Source organism: Athene cunicularia (assembly GCF_003259725.1).
Source record: "Athene cunicularia isolate RWA chromosome 15 unlocalized genomic scaffold, athCun1 chr15_part1, whole genome shotgun sequence".
Lineage (NCBI taxonomy): Eukaryota > Metazoa > Chordata > Aves > Strigiformes > Strigidae > Athene > Athene cunicularia.
In genome coordinates this window covers 1116566-1135332 of record NW_020799121.1, presented here as the reverse complement: position 1 = coordinate 1135332, position 18767 = coordinate 1116566, and the positions used below count along the sequence as shown (strand labels likewise).

At 49.9% G+C, this 18767-nt stretch overlaps 1 protein-coding gene across 4 annotated transcripts in view; it reads left to right on the top strand.

The window, feature by feature from the left end:
• The window catches only part of OSBP2 (oxysterol binding protein 2), a 131231-nt gene extending 112672 nt beyond the window's left edge, over positions 1–18559 (top strand). For all 4 annotated transcript variants that reach the window (XM_026860051.1, XM_026860050.1, XM_026860053.1 and 1 more), the window contains 6 exons: positions 11254–11374; positions 12149–12252; positions 12607–12702; positions 13125–13309; positions 14557–14777; positions 15401–18559. In XM_026860051.1, the coding sequence (XP_026715852.1) occupies positions 11254–11374; positions 12149–12252; positions 12607–12702; positions 13125–13309; positions 14557–14777; positions 15401–15543 (870 nt within the window). In that variant the 3' untranslated portion in view covers positions 15544–18559. The remainder of the gene's footprint in view (positions 1–11253; positions 11375–12148; positions 12253–12606; positions 12703–13124; positions 13310–14556; positions 14778–15400) is intronic.
• Positions 18560–18767: the final 208 nt, after the last annotated feature.

The window sequence follows — 18767 nt, the reverse complement described above, 5'->3', positions numbered from 1 at the left end:
CTGTAACTCAGAGCAAACCTGCTCCCTCGCAACACTCTGGTGCCTTCTCTCCATGAGTGGGGCCTCCAAATCTCCCTTCTGGAGCCATCTCAAAGGGCACATATCATCGACAGTGCGGCTTTGCACTGGGGCAGCATTGCTGGTGCCTCTTGCCCTGGTTCCTGTGGCCGGTGTGGGCAGCGTGGGACAGACAGACAGATGCCCTTCCCACTGCTCTGAGCTTCCCTTGGATGCTGTGTGTTCTGCTCCGCCCGCCAGCGCACCAAACAAAGCGTTGATAAGCTTGTGCTTGAAATCCAGTTATCCAAATAGGATTTTCTCCTGCTGGTGACAGTGGGATTTAATGGAGAGGTTTTTCCTCTGCTCATGTTTGTAATCCAGTAGTTTGTGGCGCTCAGCCTGTAATTACATTGGTGCAAATAATCTCTGAACTCAGTGGCGTGGCCCTCGGGGCCCGGTGGTTAGCGGGTTCCCGGTGATGGGTGGTGTGTGCTGTGCTGGAGTACCGCGGGTGTCACAGTCCACTCAGTGGACTCGTGATGGTTTGTTTACTACGATCTCGAAAGTGCAGAATTACGGCAACACCACTGAAGGGGATTGCATCAATCAAACAATAAAGCTTTATTGTGTTGCCTGTGAAGCAGCACGGGATAGTCAGAGATGGGTGAAAGAAAGGAGAAAAGTGAAGTTTAGAAGGAAGGGAAAGAGAGCTTATAGCTACCACCGCTGATCTCAACATGTCCTAACGGTCCCGGGTACAGCCAGTGCTCCATGGTTAGTTGTCACGTTCTTGGTGGGGAAGCTTCCAATTTTCGTTGCCCAGAAGTCATCTCTTAGTGACACCTTGCTCCTCCTCTGCCTCAGGGATCCCCACCCTTCTCGGACAAGGGTCCCACGTGTGCACAGGGGGGAGTGTCTGAGGCGTGGTCAGTGTTGGAGGTGGGCAGCCTTCAACCAGGAGGTGTGTTTTGGGATTATAATGAAGCAAAGTTCATCTAAAGGTCATGATTTCTTCATGGATGTTATGGCAACAGTTGGGATCCATCCTTTTTGACAGTGGCCATGGGGTTATCTGTAACGGCTCTGTCTGGGCCCAGGTACCAAAGAACAGCAGAACACTGTACCCACAGTTCTGTATTCAGGAGCATTTGCACCACATTTCCCTGTTGGGATCGGCAGCTGTGTTCCAGACAGGCCGCTGTGGGGTACCTTCCTGTCCATGTTCCTGACAACAGTGTTGAGACAATGCTCATCTTCTGGCTGTCTTCCACCACCCTGTGGCTCAACATGGTTGTCAGGGCATCAGGAGCACATGGTAGTAGCACAGTAAGGAAGAAGAAAAGGAAAAGGAAGAGAGAGAGAGAGGGAGGGAGAGAAGAAAGAAAGGAAACAACAGTGATCAAACAATTTACAAAAATTAAATTGTTGAAACAACTACAGTCAAAGCTATTTATAAAAGAAACAATGAGTTTTTAAAACATCAGTTGATTTGGGGATATCCACGTTGGACGGGACATCAAGCATATTCTATGCGTTCAGTACAGACATCAAATGTGTTGACTGATTCATCATTCTCCAGATTATGACACACAACACTGCTGCCAAAACCAAACTGAGCAAAACCAATATCAAGAGAACCACCATGGGGTGACACAACTTGTTCGGGATACCTGCAGCAGCAGGTGATCATCTGAAAAGTGTGTCCCACCATTTACATTCTACATCCTTTTGCCCTCTCTCCAAAACTCAGTGTATTTCTTTCACATTCTGATGAACAGTTATTAAGGTTTTCTGTCCATTTTTCTTAATTTTTTCCAAAAGCTCACTCAAATCCTCGTGTTGTAGTCATTGCTTTACCAAAGTGAGATTCATCCCAATGGGTGCAGGCAACAATTCATAAATCAGCATGTAATTAGATTGCAAAAGCTGGTGAGATGTGACAGGGCTAAATAGGAAAAGTCACATCCAATAATTTCAGTAAAATTACAAACACAAAAATTTGAATAATTTTAGTCTCTACAACTACCTCATCTATGGATAAAAAATCACAAACAATCATCCTCAAACATACACAGCCTTTGCCAATACAGATGGCTGCTTCTTTCAGGGCTTTCATCAGGATGAATCTTGAAATGGCAGATATTTTGTTCAGTATCTAAACAAATATCTTGAGCCTTAATCGTATTGCCTTCACAGATGTATCCTTGTTGTTCTCATACAGTGCAAGATTCCAAGTTGGCAGCTTGCCATTTTTCATCCATCTTTTGGGCCCATACTCTATGCTCAAAAGGATAGAGTATAGTTCCACTGTGGTTCAACCCTAATGCAATGATGGGATAAATTGAGTATATGGTGTTATTATATATGGTAAACACAAAGGTTGTAGCTGTGTTTGTGACGGGATCTCGGGTAAAATTTACCAGATTCCACCAGAATTGGAGTTTCTTCTCAAAATCAGTGGCACTGTCCCAAATTATTTTCCAAATTTCAGTGGGGAGAGTGCCTTCTTCACCTTCTCTTATAATTGAGGCAGCTACCGACTGCATCCACAGTTGAGCTGGGATAGAACCGAGAGCCAAGGAAAGGTTATTTTGGATCACACCAAATGCATCTGCAACCAGTTCATGTTCCTTTACATTTACCTTTTCCCATTTTGGTAATATATTTGACAACAGCCACTGGTTAGTCCCCAAAGCCAATAAAAAAGATTGCAAAGGCCGTTGTAAGTTAGCCAGATTGCTAACTGAGGTAGTCAATTTGTTCATTATTACCTCTGAATCGATACTACTTGAAATTCCCAATCCTGGCCCCAAAACACCGGTTAGGTCTCTCCGTGTTAGGCTTGTGTGAGGAGTTTGTTTTTGCAGCCAGGTTGTCCATCCCTTGTAAGAAGCCTTTAGGAAAGGTGAGCAAGCTGCCTAAATTTCCGAAACATTGTTTTGCATCAGCAATTCAACTCGTTTGAGAGACCATGCCGGGTTAAACAACATTTGTTGTTAGCCCATATTTCTGATTACATAGGGTCCAATTCCAAAGATTTTCGGGATAAGACAATTGCTTGGGTAGTAGGTATTACAACATCTATTTTGAGTTCTCCCCAGTATTTAGTGTTACTTTCACCACACATAACATTATGGGAGGACTGTACAGCAGTCAAGTTTAGCCAACAATCTAGGTTTTGATTTTTGCACAACAAAATAGGGTCTCGTGGTCCAGTTCCATAACTGATGGTGGGTTCAGCGAGGGATTCAGTGATCATCTTGTTGCGATGTTGTCCCCTTGTACCACTGTAAAAGAGGGTATAGCTTCATCTCTGTCAGTCAGTGTGAAGAGGGTGTCTGTGCCACGGTGTGTGACTACTGCAGCAAGCGTCACTGGAGGCTTAGTTACAGCATTTATTTTGAATTTAAATGTTAGGCCTGATAGGCCTCCCGCTGGTGGATTAGGTTGCCAATTGCACACCACATAGACTGGCTTAGTCAAAGTGAAATTATACCAACAATCTCCTTGTTCCTTAATACAGGTTTTGGTGATTTCAACACTGTTGGTACTTGGGTCTAAGGTGTAGTTACTGACATTCTTTTGATGGCAACACATGATGAGAGAATCCTGTTTGTTACGTTTCCATTCTGTAGTAGGACAGAGTTCTGCAGTGATGTTGGAATTTGGATCCAATAGATTTCCAAAGAAGGTAATTGAGGAGGCTTTCTCATGAAGAGATCCTTCCACTTTTCTGCAACCCACCTGAATTTTTTCTCCAATCGTTCCAGTCAGGACACGGACCTAATCTTTTCTGTCCCATTCCCATTCAGTACACTTCACTATCATGCAGTACTACAGTGGCTAAGTTTGGGAAATGGTCTTTGGGATAGCATCCTGTAGCACTAGTATGCTTGATGGTAGCTTGGGACCATGGCCATTCTGTATTCTTTTGGTTACAGGTTAGTGCTAAGATGCAGAAAAGTACTACCAATCCAATTAAATGATTCATGATTCATGCTATTCTTGGCATCCCTTGAAGTTCTCCTGCAACAACAGAACTTGCCTCTCTGAGGCAAAAATTACAACCAGACAGAAAATTAGAATGATGGAATTATCCAGCGAGTATTTATCTGATGCTCCTTCCCATGGGCATTGGAGTCTACCCATGTGTATGCATTCAGTGGGGGTTTTAGTACTAGTGGTACACTTCCCATGGTGGGAATTTCTACCAAAACGGGTTGTCCTGGGAAGTGAGCTGGATTCCTAGAATTACCTGGTGCCTTTAATGAGGGAACTAGTGAGGGAGCCTTTGGTCAAAAGGTAGTGATGTTGGGGCATCCATTTACCCCCCATCTGTCATTTACACCTTTGACAGCTTCCCATAGGGACATCTCAATTTCCCTCCTGTGGTTTCAGAAGTTGTTTCAAGAGACCATTTGTTCTTTCCACAGTCCTGTTAATCCCTCCCAATCTTGTGATTCTGGCAGTGAAGTGGGCACCGTTATCAGATTGTATTTCTTGTGGTTTTGGAAAGGTTACAAATCATTCTCTCAGTGATTTCACAGTATTTTCTCCCTTAGCTTTGTTAAAAGCTTCAGCTTGGATTAGTGCTGATGTTATTTCCACTCCTACCAGCACAAAACATTTCCCCCCTGATTTCTTAAAGGGACTGATATAATCTACCTGCCAAGCATCCCATAAGCCTTTACCCTCTCTTAAATGCAGAGGCTCATCCTCTAAGGTGTGTCTTTCAAGCCGTGTACACACTGTTCGTTCAGGTTTTATACATTTCCCTAGTGACAGACAAGCCTTGGGCAAGGGCTTCACCATACAGATCTTTAGCTCCCTGTGTTTACATTTTATATACAACCATTCTAACAAACGCTCCCAATCTTCTGTGATCTGGTCCTTCTGTACAGGAGCTAGTCTTGCTAATTCATCACCTTTGTTGCATTCCACTGCTGAGCCCCCATCTACCTGATGAGAAGCAAAGTTCCCTTGGCTAGCAGTGCTTAAGATTTATTGCCACTTGTCCTTTTGCCACACTGGAATTCTGTTAACCTCCCATTCATTTTGCTTCCAGGATGGGAGCCATTCAGTACATCCTTTAAACACTGCATGGGAGTCAGTGTAAATGTGGACAGGGAAGTGGTTTGTGCTCCGCGCTGGAAAATGCTCTGTACTGCAATTAATTCTCCTCCCTGGGCACTCCCTTCTCCCTCTGTTATTATCTGTTCCTCATAGTAGTGTGGAGAGCTACTGCCTGGTATTTCCACACTTTCCCTTCTTGCTTTGCAGAAGTGTCGGTAAACCAGGCATTCACTGGGTGATCATGGGGAAAAGGAGGGGCCACTCGAATGACTAAGATAGGTTTGTGCTGGTTGCCGTCCAGGCTCTCTGTTTCTTGGATAGCTATAGTTTTTTAAAGCTCCTTCAGTCACTGAGAGAAGGTTACAAGAGTGTTCAGTCTGGGCATACCACTTCCGTACCGAGGCTCTCTGGGCCACTCCGTCAGGAGGGGTGTCCCACTAGCGACTATCTTTAGAACTTTGAACAGGTCTCTTAGCACGATTGGTTGCTGACGTGTAATTTTTTCCACTTCTATGAGAGCCAGGCTCACCACGAGCAAACCTTCCTCCCATGCAGTATATCTCTTCTCAGCATCCTTAAAGCCACAGGAGTACAATCCTACAGGACGGGTTGGACCCTCAGGGCCACGCTGCCAAATGTGTTCTGACAGTCTGGTTGTGGCAAACCCCCGTTCTGCTTGAAAAGGGTCTGTAGGGTGGATGGGGCCAAGAGCCTGGGGAGCTGTTGCTTCAAAAATTAACAATTACATTGCTTCTTCCTGAGAAGCAGTCTGTTTCCATTTGGCCCTTTTTGTCAACAAATCATAAAGAGGTCTGACAATGGTAGAAAAGTCTGAGATGTGTTTTCTCCAGAACACCAGTAACGTAAAGCATGCTGCAAATCCTTTTTTGAATCAGGTGTTTTAATCTGATAGGGAAGTGAGGGTGTCTAGTGGGATACATGTCATTCCCCCTTTCCACCAAATTCCCCAAAACTTTACTTCTTGTGAGGGCTTTTGGACCTTTTCGGGGGGGATTTGCAAATCCACGTTCTCCAAATGAGAGGTTATATTCTGTTGGGTTGTCCCCACCTCCTCTTCTTTATCTCCCCCCACAAGAATATCATCAATGTACTGACAGACAGCTCTGCCTTCGGATTTTGTTTTTTTCTCCAGCTCTTGGGCTGGTGCATGGTGAGCTCGTGTAGGGGAATGTTTGTATCCCTGAGGCAGCTGGGTGAAGGTAGATTGTTGTCCCTCCCACGTAAAAGCAAAATGATCTCTGTCTTCTGGTTGCAAAGGTATCATGAAAAACATATCTTTAACATCTCGGGTTGCCATGATTGGATGAGCTTTCTCCTGAATTGTTATTACCAGTTCAGGCATATTAGGAACTGCGGCAGTTGGAGCCTCTGTGTTAGCATTCAGCCTCCGAAAATCTACTGTGAGTTCCACTTCCCATTAGGTTTTGTCACTGGCCACACCTTGCTCCCACTTTTCCTGCACGACTGGTTTGATATTTTCCTTTGCTCCCAGGGGGAGGAGATACTGTTTAACATTAGTTACTTTGCTAAATGGCAGAAGGGGTGCAGTTTGATGTAGCCTGATATTCAGCCTCAGTGTCCTGAAAGTCCACAACCATCCTTCTGAATCCTCCCACCCCCTTCCTTTAAGAGCATCCATTCCTAACAAGTTAGTTGGAATGTCCCCAACTACCATGATAATAGTGACTGTGCTTCCCTCTCCTGGCAACTGATTTACAGAAACAGACTCTACAACTCAGAGAGTTACACAGCAGGTATGTTTACTCTGGCACCGGGGTGCAAAGGGGATTTCTCCACAGAGCTTGCACACCCCCAGCACATTTTACCAAAAACTTATCAAGTGTGGATATCCATATTCATTGGATTACATAACACAGATATCCATACACGAGTGAGGCTGGGTTAGTTCTAGAGGCTGGTGTCAGCGGTTGATGTTCTCTTTGCACCTGCCCATTGCCTCCTGGGGGGTGTCTCCGGGGGTCTGTTGGAGGAAGGCTCGTAGTCTTCTTCACCTTGTACTTTTCCTTGGAGCATGCACAGATTCTTGTAGCCAATTTCTTGAACAAGAGTGGTTTCAGCCGGTTTACTCATTCTCTCTTATCTAAAAGTACCAGTGTATGCATTTCTACCATCCATACACGGCTACCTAGTCATTACAAAGACTAAACTCGTTAGAGCCCATCGGCTTTCCAAGGATATGTCTCCTGTTTTTGTCAAACATAGTAATTTTTGGTAAGTTTCCACATAAAACTGCTTTGTTTTGATGAACACAATAGCCCTTGGTAAGCTTCCCAGAACAGTCAGGGCAAGCAGGATTATTAAGCAATATTCAGAAATCATTATCAGTTGCTATAAGTAAGTAAGTTGTAAAGTAGGTGGTTGTTTCCTTGTATCACATCAGCTTTACCAGAGAAACATTCATAACCTCTGTTGACCCTAAAGCATTCAGGACACAAACACTTCACTTAGAGGGAATCAGCCCACACCTCTGTCAGGACAGAGATCTGTGCACTGCTATCAGTTAAAAAGGTTACAGGTGCACACTTAGGACCCACCGTAGCTGTGATCAATACATCTCCTCTATTAGTTTTAGTGAGCTGTTGGGTGTAAATCCATGCTCCATTCCCCCACCCACTACTAGGGAGTGGAGGTTCTAGTTTCCCTGCTCACTTTCCCATCACCCGTGTCCTCCACGGGGCAGGGGCGGGGCCATGAGCGTGACAGGAGAGATTTCTCTATTCTTCTGTGAGTGCTGTGGGTGTTGTTTTGGACTATACCACTTTGATACTGACTTGCTCAGCTTATCAGTGCGTAAACCATCCATTATATCCCTGGAAACTCCATTTTTTTAACTCCCAAATCCCACCATTGTTGTTGAGTCTGCTGGTTTAGAGCAGGGGTGGTCAGCAGGAGTGTCTGCAGTTTTACCAGCAAAAAGGGGTAGATCTTTAACTCCTACTGGGTGGATTCCTCTCGATTTTTCCTCCAGAGATTTCACAGCACCATATTTTTTACTATAATCTACCAGTTCCTCTGCTACCTCTCCCCACATCCACACCTTTTTTATGATTTGAGTGGGAAGGAGATGAGCTGTGATTAAAAGGTGAATCTGTGTAAGCATTAATTTAATCTCTCTTGCTATTCAGAAAGCTCTCTAGCTTTTCTGCAGGGCCTAATGACACGATGGTCCTTTGGAGATTAATCCCCGTAGATTTAAGTGACTCTGGGAGTCCCCTTATCAAAGGAGTCATGTCTTCAGGATCCACCAGCAGCATCACTAGAGATTTGCATCCAAGAACTACCTTCCTTTCATGTATCATTCGCAGGCAGGCTGCTTTGTGCACACTTTCTAGCAAGTGATCAGCTGTGCCAGTGGTTGCCAGGGCATCCCCCCTGTCCAAAGGGTTCGACCCTCCAGCCCAATGGGCAGCCCACTGGGTTAGGGACCATGGGGCATGTCTATCTCCTGTTGTTAAAATGACGCTGTGACCCCAGGAACCACTTACTTCTTTTTCACTTAACTGAATTTGGTCCCCCCTGGTTAGGGATACGTGCCACACACACTCCGTTCCAGGTTCTTTAGGAAGGTGCTCATATTCTCTTTTAATTTTGCCCAGTTCAGTGGGAGTATGTGGTATATATTCTGCTTTGATCAAAGGAGGGGTTTCCCTGAAGCATTTCCTCACTTCCTTTAGTTCCTTTTGGGGATATATCGGGCTTATTTGCCGAATACCTATTTCCTTCATCTTCATTTGTACCTCACCCAACGATTCAGCAGTCTTTGAATATTCCTCCCTTAAGGCATCTTTTAACAAGCAATTTTCCTCCTCTATCCCCTCTTTTTTCCTCTATCTGCTGTTTTAACAATCAAATTACTTTCTCTTTCTCATCTAACTGCTCTTCTTTCTCTGCTAACTGCTCTTCCAGGTTGGAGGTTGTTTTCTGCAAAAGTTGCACCAAATTTTCAAGAGATTCTATGATTTGTTTTTCATGACTATGCTACTTAAAGCTGTCTTCAACTGCTGTGACCAGTCTGGTTCCTAGAACTGCACAGATTATTGCTTTGCCTTTACCTGACCGTATTTTAGCCTCATTCTGTAAAGAAATCACTTGGCCTGTTACACTCTGCAAATGTGTCCAATTATCTCGAGCCCAGTCTTCCCTGGGTGGGGAGGGTCAAGTTCCACACTTTGCCAGGAGTGCATAGAATGAGTCAAGATTTTTCACTAACAGAGAATCTTGATAATCATCCTTTTCAGTCATTCTTAGTATGAAGGGACCAAACTCATTTCGAAGAGGCTGAACTTAGTTACACACACACACAGCCACTGCTGCATCGCCCTTCTCTTCCCTGAGTGACCGAAGGGACCAAAATCTACCACAGGGAGTCAAAACTTAGTTACACACAAGTGCAGACTTTCTCTGCTTGTCCCTTCAACTGCCCAGGGTACTTGACCTCATCTGTTTGAGAACAGATCGCTATTTTGCACTAATAGATCCTTGTTCTTGATTCCGATAGACAGGGCCCTCAATTCGAGTTTGGGGTGCAATACACCGAGGCGTGTGTGGTGTGTGGGAATCTTGAACCACCTCCCCCTTGCTTTCTGGACACCTCTCACCCTTTTGGGTGTAGGGCCAGGTGCGGCTGGAACGAAACGTTCTTCCCCTGTTACAGATCACACACAACCTGCACCCCCCTGTCTGTCAGGATCCTGTCCGTGACACCAGTTTAATGTCACAGTCCACTCAGTGGACTTGTGATGGTTTGTTTACTACGATCTCAAAAGTGCAGAATTACGGCAACACCACCGAAGGGGATTGCATCAGTCAAACAGTGAAACTTTATTGTGTTGCCTGTGAAGCAGCACGGGATAGTCAGAGATGGGTGAAAGAAAGGAGAATAGTGAAGTTTAGAAGGAAGAGAAAGAGAGCTTATAGCTACCACCGCTGATCTCAACATGTCCTAACGGTCCCGGGTACAGCCAGTGCTCCATGGTTAGTTGTCACATTATTGGTGGGGAAGCTTCCAATTTTCGTTGCCCAGAAGTCATCTCTTAGTGACACCTTGCTCCTCCTCTGCCTCAGGGATCCCCACCCTTCTCGGACGAGGGTCCCACATGTGCACAGGGGGGAGTGTCTGAGGCGCGGTCAGTCTTGGAGGCGGGCAGCCTTCAACCAGGAGGTGTGTTTTGGGATTATAATGAAGCAAAGTTCATCTAAAGGTCATGATTTCTTCATGGATGTTATGGCAACAGTTGGGATCCATCCTTTTTGACAGTGGCCATGGGGTTATCTGTAACGGCTCTGTCTGGGCCCAGGTACCAAAGAACAGCAGAACACTGTACCCACAGTTCTGTATTCAGGAGCATTTGCACCACATTTCCCTGTTGGGATCGGCAGCTGTGTTCCAGACAGGCCGCTGTGGGGTACCTTCCTGTCCATGTTCCTGACAACAGTGTTGAGACAGTGCTTCTCTTCTGGATGACTCTTGCAGCGGGTCAGCTGGGTGAGACGTGGTGGGAGGGCAGAGCCCTCTGGCTGGCATGTCTGGGGTTTTGGGCAGCTTTGCCAGTGCATGGGAGTGTGGGCACTGTCCTGTCACAAATCTTCCCCAGGACAGACGATGTCATATGTGCTTTTCCAGCCCAGTGTGTGTGGGGGCAAAGCCGAAGTCTTGGCTGGGCAGGTCTGTGTGTCTCTGACAGCCTGGGGACCTGTGTCCCCTGGGAGTTTCCAGTCAGAACAATGGGAGCCACTGCTGGTAGGAGAGGCGCTGTGACACTGGGATTACTGGGTATCTAGGCCGGGTGTCGGCACATCCCAGTTTCTCAACCAGGATCCCTGGAGAGCGGGGCCGTGTCCCGGGGTCACAGTACAGCAGCATCTCACAGCGATAGTTGCTCAAGTTAAGGTTTGCTGGATGATGGTTCGCTAATGAGCCTTAGAAAACCCTGCTGGGGGCTTGGTGCATCTCTGCGTGCTGCTGAGGTACCTCACAGCAGGTCACCCCAGCAACCAGGAGAGGACTGGGGTGCTCAGGTCAGCACAGGAGAGCATCCTTAGGGCCAAAGCTGGCGTGGAGCTGTCACCTCTCCTAGGAGTCCAGGGCTCTCCAGGTCTGGTGGCTCTTTCTTACGGGCTGTTTTTCCTCTCCCCCAGGTGAGCCACCACCCCCCAGCAGCCGCCCATCACGTCTACTCCAAGCGAGGGTGGACGTTGTGGCAGGAAATCACGATCGCCAGCAAGTTCAGGGGCAAATACCTCTCCATCATGCCACTGGGTAGGTGACCTGTGCCGAGAGGATTGGGGCTTGCTTTTCTTCCTCTGCTGCTCCTGCAATACCCAAGAGGTTTAAGCAATGTGCTGGTCCCTTGGGCTCGTGTAGGGCTCAGTGAATTCCACCCCAAGCAATGTAGGGAGCACAAATACATGATCCCGATCACAGACAACCCAATGATAACTCATCTGCCCTGGAAATGGAAATTATGCCACCAGCAAAGGGAGACTGCTTTGCCTGCTGCTCGCACCATAGCACACGTGCTTTGGAAATACCCTGCTTGCATATGAATTGATTTATTTTTAAATTATATTTAGAGGTTACCTTGCTGCCTTTTTTAACCTTCTCCCTGGCAGTCAGATGCAATAAGCTGCCTCCTTCCAGTGTTTTATTTGTCTTCTGCCTGTCCCTGGTCTGGGCAGCACACCCCGGGGCTGGTCCCAGAGCTGTGCTGGTGCCTTGCTGATCTCCTGACACTGAGAGTCAACCAGGCAGCACGTTTCTGTCCTGCTTTTAAAATAGTGCTTTTGATGGGGTGGGAAGGGGGCAGAGGGCCCTGCAAGACCCTATAGCTCCCTTACTGCAGCAGACCACAGAGCATGCAGCAAGGGGAGGGATGAATCCAGACCCAGCCCTGGCTGGGGGCTGATGATGGGAGATGCAGGTAGAGGTGCCATGTCGGCTCTGAGGATGAGCTGGCATGCTCTGGGGGAGCATGCCCACAGCCCTGCCCAGCCATCTGCCCTCGCTGAGCTCGGGGCATCCCTCTCTCCGCAGGCGCCATCCACCTTGAGTTTCACTCCAGTGGGAATCACTACGTCTGGAGGAAAGTCACCTCCACTGTTCACAACATCATCGTGGGCAAGCTCTGGATTGACCAGGTCAGTGGCTATGGGTCCGAGGGGATTGCCTGGCTCCAGGGAAGGGCAGGGGGCTGGAAGGGCACTGCCCTCCTGGGGTGTATGCCAGCACTGCCTGGCATCCCCGCCATACTCCTGCCACAATACAAAGGTGTGCTTCCCTGGCAGGGATGGGGGAAAGCTTCTGGGAGCTCCTAATGGCTCTTCCCAAGGCTAGCAGCTCTGTGGGGCAGGGTGGTCACACGTGTGGTGGGTTTTACCCTACTACTGGCAAGCCGTGGGGCTGGTGGGGGCGGTTGCACGAACTACAACTAACGCCTGATTTGTCTCCTTGCAAAGTCTCTCACTCACTGTGGTTCTGTGTCTTTCATCTAGTCTGGTGAAATAGAGATTGTTAACCATAAGTCAAAAGATAAATGCCAGCTGAAATTTACCCCCTACAGCTACTTCTCCAGAGATGTCCCCCGAAAGGTACGTATCCAGGTATCTCCTTGCTCCTTCTGGCAGCCTTGCATGGGGTGAGACCTGGCTCTTACCTCTAAGCCAGGCTCACAGGGTCCCAGTACTGCAGCTGGGATGTGCCCCAGCATGGGCCCAAGGGTCTGTGCTGGCACTTCCTGGCATGGGGTCACCAGGGAGGTCGGGGAGGGACCTCCAAACACAGCCCGTGTTTTGGCTCTCCGTGTGCTGGAGCTGCAGCAGTGAGACCTCAAAAGGATTTGATGGGCTGGAGACCCACCTGAATGGTCAGGATGGGCCCATGCTCCCCCTGGACATGCAGCGCCAGGCCAGCTGCTCCAGCTGGGGCACCTGGAGGGTGCTCTGCCCCCCCTGCACCTCTCCCTGTCCTCTGGGCACTTCCAAACACCACCAGAGCCATCTCCTTCTGCCAGGTGACAGGGGTGGTGAGTGATGCTGATGGCAAAGCCCACTACGTCATGTCCGGCACGTGGGACGAGAAGATGGAATGCTCCAAGATTGTGCACAGCAGCCACGGCAGCACCAGCACGGAGGGCAAGCAGAAAACCGTCTACCAGACACTGTCTCCAAAGGTCCTGTGGAAGAAGTACCCCCTCCCGTGAGTCCCCTCCCTCCTCAGCACGGGGTGCTGTGCTCGGGGCTGCAACAGCCACACGGGGATTAACGGTGCTGCCCTGAGCCCTGCGGGATGGAGGGGGAACATGTGCCGAGTCCTGAGGACATGGGGAGGAGACCAGGACTTGAGTGGCCTTGTGGCTTTTTCTGGGCTGTGAGCACACAGCAGGAGAGGAGAGCAGGTCCCTGAAAGGCGATGGTAGCTTAGGGGGACCCGTTCAGGTAGGTTTGGGGCACCCAGGGACACTAGTTAGGTTTTTCTGGCTGCTGGCTGTGGCAGAGAGATGTTGAGTGTGTCCCTGGCTGTCCTGTCCCACCGGTTGCTTTAGCCCGCTGAAGAGCCATCCTCTTGACACGTACCCACAGCGGGGCTGCTCTTAAATCAGTCTCCAGCCTCTGGTAGCAAAGGTCCTTGCATTGGAGACACTGTTGAAATGGTCCCCTGTGGAAGTGTCCTCTGCCTGATGCCTCCACTTCTGCAGTTGGGGATCCAGCAGCAATTGGGTGAAGCTGTTTCATGTCTTGGCTTTCCAATAGGGTCTGGAGCACAGGTCTGCTGGGGAGCGGCTGAGGGAACTGGGGGGGGTTAGTCTGGAGAAGACGAGGCTGAGGGGAGACCTCCTGGCCCTCTGCAACTCCCTGCCAGGAGGGTGCAGAGAGGGGGGATGAGTCTCTTGAGCCAAGGACCCAGTGCCAGGCTCAGAGGGAATGGCCTCAAGCTGCCCAGGGCAGGGTCAGGCTGGCTCTGAGGAAGGATTTCTTTGCAGAAGGGGCTGTTGGGTGTTGGAATGGGCTGCCCAGGGCAGGGGGGGAGTCCCCAGGATCCCTGGAGGGGTTGAAGAGTTGGGTTGATCCAGTGCTGAGGGATCTGGTGGAGTTGGGAACGATCAGGGTGAGGTTCATGGTTGGACTGGAGGAGCTTCAAGGGTGCTTCCAGCCGAGGTGATTCTGTGATTCGGCACTTGGAATTTGTAGGCTTGGCTTTAAGCTTCCCTGTGCAGAGCCAACAGAGGAGGGGTTTCTGTTCCCCTCCAAGGTGAGGTGCCATCAAGGTGCCACCCACAGAGGGTGGGAGACAGGGCTCCCCAAATCACCTCTACATGTCTGTCTGGGGTATTAGGAGTGGCATCAGTGGGGCTGGGGTAAGACACAAGGACACGAAGTGCTTGGGGAGCGTTGCTTGAGGGAGGCACCACCTCCACCCTCCTGATGGGGGCTCTCCGGCTGCAGGGAGAACGCCGAGAACATGTATTTCTTCTCCGACCTGGCCCTCACCCTGAATGAGCCCGAGGAACGCGTGGCCCCCACAGACAGCCGGCTGAGACCTGACCAGCGGCTGATGGAGAGCGGCCGCTGGGACGAGGCCAACGTGGAGAAGCAGCGGCTGGAGGAGAAGCAGCGAGCTGTGCGCCGGAGGCGAGAGGCCGAGGCCGTGGAAGCCCTGGAGGAAGGTGAGATGCTTTGGGACGCTGGGGGCAGGGACCTCCCGCCCCTCACTGTGGTGAAGGAGCCCTGCTGGGCGTGGGGGATGGAGGAAGGACCCTGCTGCTGTCCTTTCTAGAGAAGGGCAACGGAGCTGGGGTAGGGTCTGGAGCACAGGTCTGCTGGGGAGCGGCTGAGGGAACTGGGGGGATTTAGTCTGGAGAAGAGGAGGCTGAGGGGAGACCTCCTGGCCCTCTGCAACTCCCTGCCAGGAGGGTGCAGAGAGGGGGGATGAATCTCTTGAGCCAAGGCCCCAGCGCCAGGCCCCGAGGGAATGGCCTCAAGCTGCCCAGGGCAGGGTCAGGCTGGCTCTGAGGAAGGATTTCTGTGCAGAAGGGGCTGCTGGGTGTTGGAATGGGCTGCCCAGGGCAGGGGGGGGTCCCCATCCCTGGAGGGGTTGAAGAGTCGGGTTGACCCAGCGCTGAGGGATCTGGTGGAGTTGGGAACAGTCAGGGTGAGGTTCATGGTTGGGCTGGAGGAGCTTCAGGGGCTTTTCCAACCCAGATGATTCGGTGACTTGGGCAGCTGGGGGCACGGTGGGACTGGCTAGATGGGAGAAGCAGCCCCTCACCCCCTGTTTCTCCCCGCACAGGCAAGGACTACGAAGGCTACATCCCGCTGTGGTTTGAGCGCAAGGTGGATGCTGTGACGGGGGAGCTGATCTGCGTCTACAAGGGCGGCTACTGGGAGGCCAAGGACAAGCAGGACTGGAGTACATGCCCTGACATCTTCTGAGCCGCCCCGCGCGCCGGGGTGACCGGCCCTGCGCCTCAGCTCACCGGCACAGACCGAGGGACAGTGAGGACATGCTGGCAGCATCCTGCCAGCAGTTAACAGTGCAAATACAGAGTCAATACATGCAGAAATTTGAAAAGCAAATCTAAACAGGGATTCCAAACCTATTTTTTTACGCACTAATAAATAGCATCCTTTTTTTTTTTTTTTTTTTTAATGAGGAACAAGGACAGTGAATCTGGTTTGTTTTTAGCCTAGCATATTTACTGCTATCAGGAGTTGCTGCCTATATCTTTCAGCGCCTCGGCTTTATCAGCTGAGACGTCGACTTCCAAAGATGCTCGCATTGTGGGGATGCTGTGCATTTGTGTGAGCTCTTTTCTTTGACGTTTTTTTTTTTCCCCATTTATGTGTGGACTTTATGGAATTATTTTTTTAAAAAAAAAATTCATCTCCTTGTTCAGGTTTCTTCCAAGACAGACACGAACAGCCCTGTGTCCTGGTCAGAAAACTGTCTCCAGGGGCCATGGCACTTGATCCTGGAGGCTCTTGGTGGTTCCCACAGTGCCCAGTCATCCCAGTAACACCAATTAGGAAGTTTCAGTGACCTTTTTTGACCTTTTTTCTTCTTTTTTTTTTTTTTCCTCAAGAAGTGTTTGAGCAGATTCCCCGCAGTCTGCCATGTTTAGTCAAGTCTTAGGACTGTCTTTAACATGATGCTTTGTGAGAGTGATTTGAGTGAGGTTTGGTTTGGTTTTCCTGCAACCGCATGCAAAGAGGGAAATGGCCTTGCTGAGATGAGGAACACCTGTCATATGCCGAGTGGAGAGGTTTGTAGCCCAGTGGTGCTCCAAGGTCCAGGTACCAGCTCTCTCCTGCTCCATATTGCTCAGCCCAGGGGCTGGCAGGAGCCTGGACCTTGGTGCTGGGTTCACAGGCAGCATCTCCCTGCTGAGCTCTGCCTGACGCTGGGTGGGAGGGGAGGGAAGAGATGCTGTGGTGCCATTGGGATGGAGCCTTGGTCCTGGGTTTCCCATCCCTGTGTCTTCCCGATGAAGCCAGACAGGTCTGGGCTGCAGTTCCCCGGCACGGGAGGTCACAGCCTGAGCCTGGTGGGCACCTGGTGCCTGGCTCCATTCCATCTCCTCCCTCGTGGCTGATCTTTCCCAGGAGCAGTTCAGGTCATGGCTGAAGCAGCTTGAGCACGGGGCTAGGGGAACCCCACGTCCCCCTCTTGCCCTTCCTGCGTGCCACCGCCTCACTGCGGCCCCGGACCCGCCAGGAGAAGCAGAGCAAGTGCTGCTGGTGATCGGCGAGGACCAGGAGCCAGCGGTGCTCAGGCACTGGCCACGCAGGCAGGGACTGCCGGTCCCCAGCACCGACGGGGAGGATGGGGGTGGCAGGACCCCGAAGATGGGATCCGCTGGGCCAGAGAGTATCAGGGAGACCTGGACACCCACATTTGCCCCACTGGATCTCATTTTTGATGTCTTCTTCTCTGGGTCTTCATCATATCACGCTGACTGCTGCCTCGTGGGGGTCAGAGGCCACCCTTAGCCAGACTGTCACATCCACATTGGAAGATAATTAGCAATAATGAACTTTGAGGCAATGGTAACTGGAGTACCCAGGCTGCACACGGGACACTTATGCAATCAGGTTCCTCAACCATCAGTTTCCTCCTGGTCGGCTTCTCTTCCAGCACCTCCATACCTGTAATTTACAGCAAACCTACGTGTACAGTATATATAGACCTTGTATGGCGTAACAGTAGTGAGTGGCTATTGGAGTGGCAACACCCACTGATTTCATTGTACCCTTTAATCTTATTTATTTGCTTCTAATTTATATATATATAAAATATATATAAAATTATTTTGCTTAAATTTCTATGGTACACAATAGATGAAAAATAATGAAGACAGAAGTGTCTGTCTGAGTTTTTGTAGCACGAGTACGATTTCCCTAGGCTTGTCCCAGAGTGTAGGAGTGATGGTGACAGATTAATTCCCAAAGTAGAGAAGCAACATTTGGCTCCAAAGCTGGATGCAACTGCTTTCAAAAGGTGTTAGAAAGACATTCCCATCTAGAAACGATGCATTTGGGGTTTGAAGGGCGGCACTCAGTATCCCCCATGTTTGGGAGCGGGATGCTCCAAACCGTTTCCCGGTTCTCTGAGTGTTAGAGCAGCTGATGTGGCACGTTTGGCCCTTCCCGGAGGTTTGCCCGTGGCTCAGTAAAGCTGGTGCAGCTCTGCAGTGAGCCAAAGTGCTGCATTAGGTGTTGGATGTGGCCTGCAGAGAGCTGCCAGGGGTCCTGGCCCAGGGCGTGCAGATCTCCTCTGGAGAAGGGCGCTCTCCTGCCTGTGGAAACGGAGGATGCTCCGTGTGGGACCTTGGTGCCATTGGCTCAGTTTGTGGCACCAACCAAAGTTGTGGGGCTTTTATTCCACTCGAGGCCTAAATCAGTTTTGTAAAATGGGCTAGAAATTGAGCTCTTCAAAATGCCTTATTTTCCTTGTTTGCTTTGTCAATGCAAGTCTTACCCGAGAACTTGTAGAGGTGAGAAGCTCCTGCACAGGCTGTTCCCAAACTGGGGTCCAAGCGTTCCCGCAGCGGAGGAGAGCGGGGAGCGAGGTGTTGCTCAGGAAGTGCTGGCACCAAGGGTCCTGCTGGGCTCTGGGACCCTGAGAGGTCCTCTCTGATGTACTCCCTGTCACTGCGTCTAGAAATCACCATCACAGCTTAGCAGAGCTCGGGGGAGTGCAATGAGCACCACCCAAAGCAGAAATCCCCCGGTTTTTAGGCTAATTTTAAAAATTGCTCTATCTTCCAGAGATCATCTAGCAGCAGCACTTAACCAGAGCACCATCTCCTGGTCTTTCTATTCCCCCCACAGGGATTTTAATGTCATTCCACTGTAAATGCTGTTGAATGTATTTCTTTTTGAACAATATATTGTGAGTGATCCCTCTTCTCCTACACAGTAATAAAACTTGGATTCGGGAGTTTTAAAAGCCGCAGTGCTGAGATGGTCACTCGCTCCCCAAGGCTCCAGGTGGGGGCCCTGGAGGAGCCCTGAGGTGGGTGAGCTCTGGGCACATGGTGGATGGCAGGTGAGGTGGCCAGGGAAGGGACCATGCAGGTGGCCCAGAGGTCCAGGGAAAGGAGCTCAGGAGGAAGAAGGGCCAGGGGAGGGGGTTGTCCAAAGGGGGAGGTTGTCCA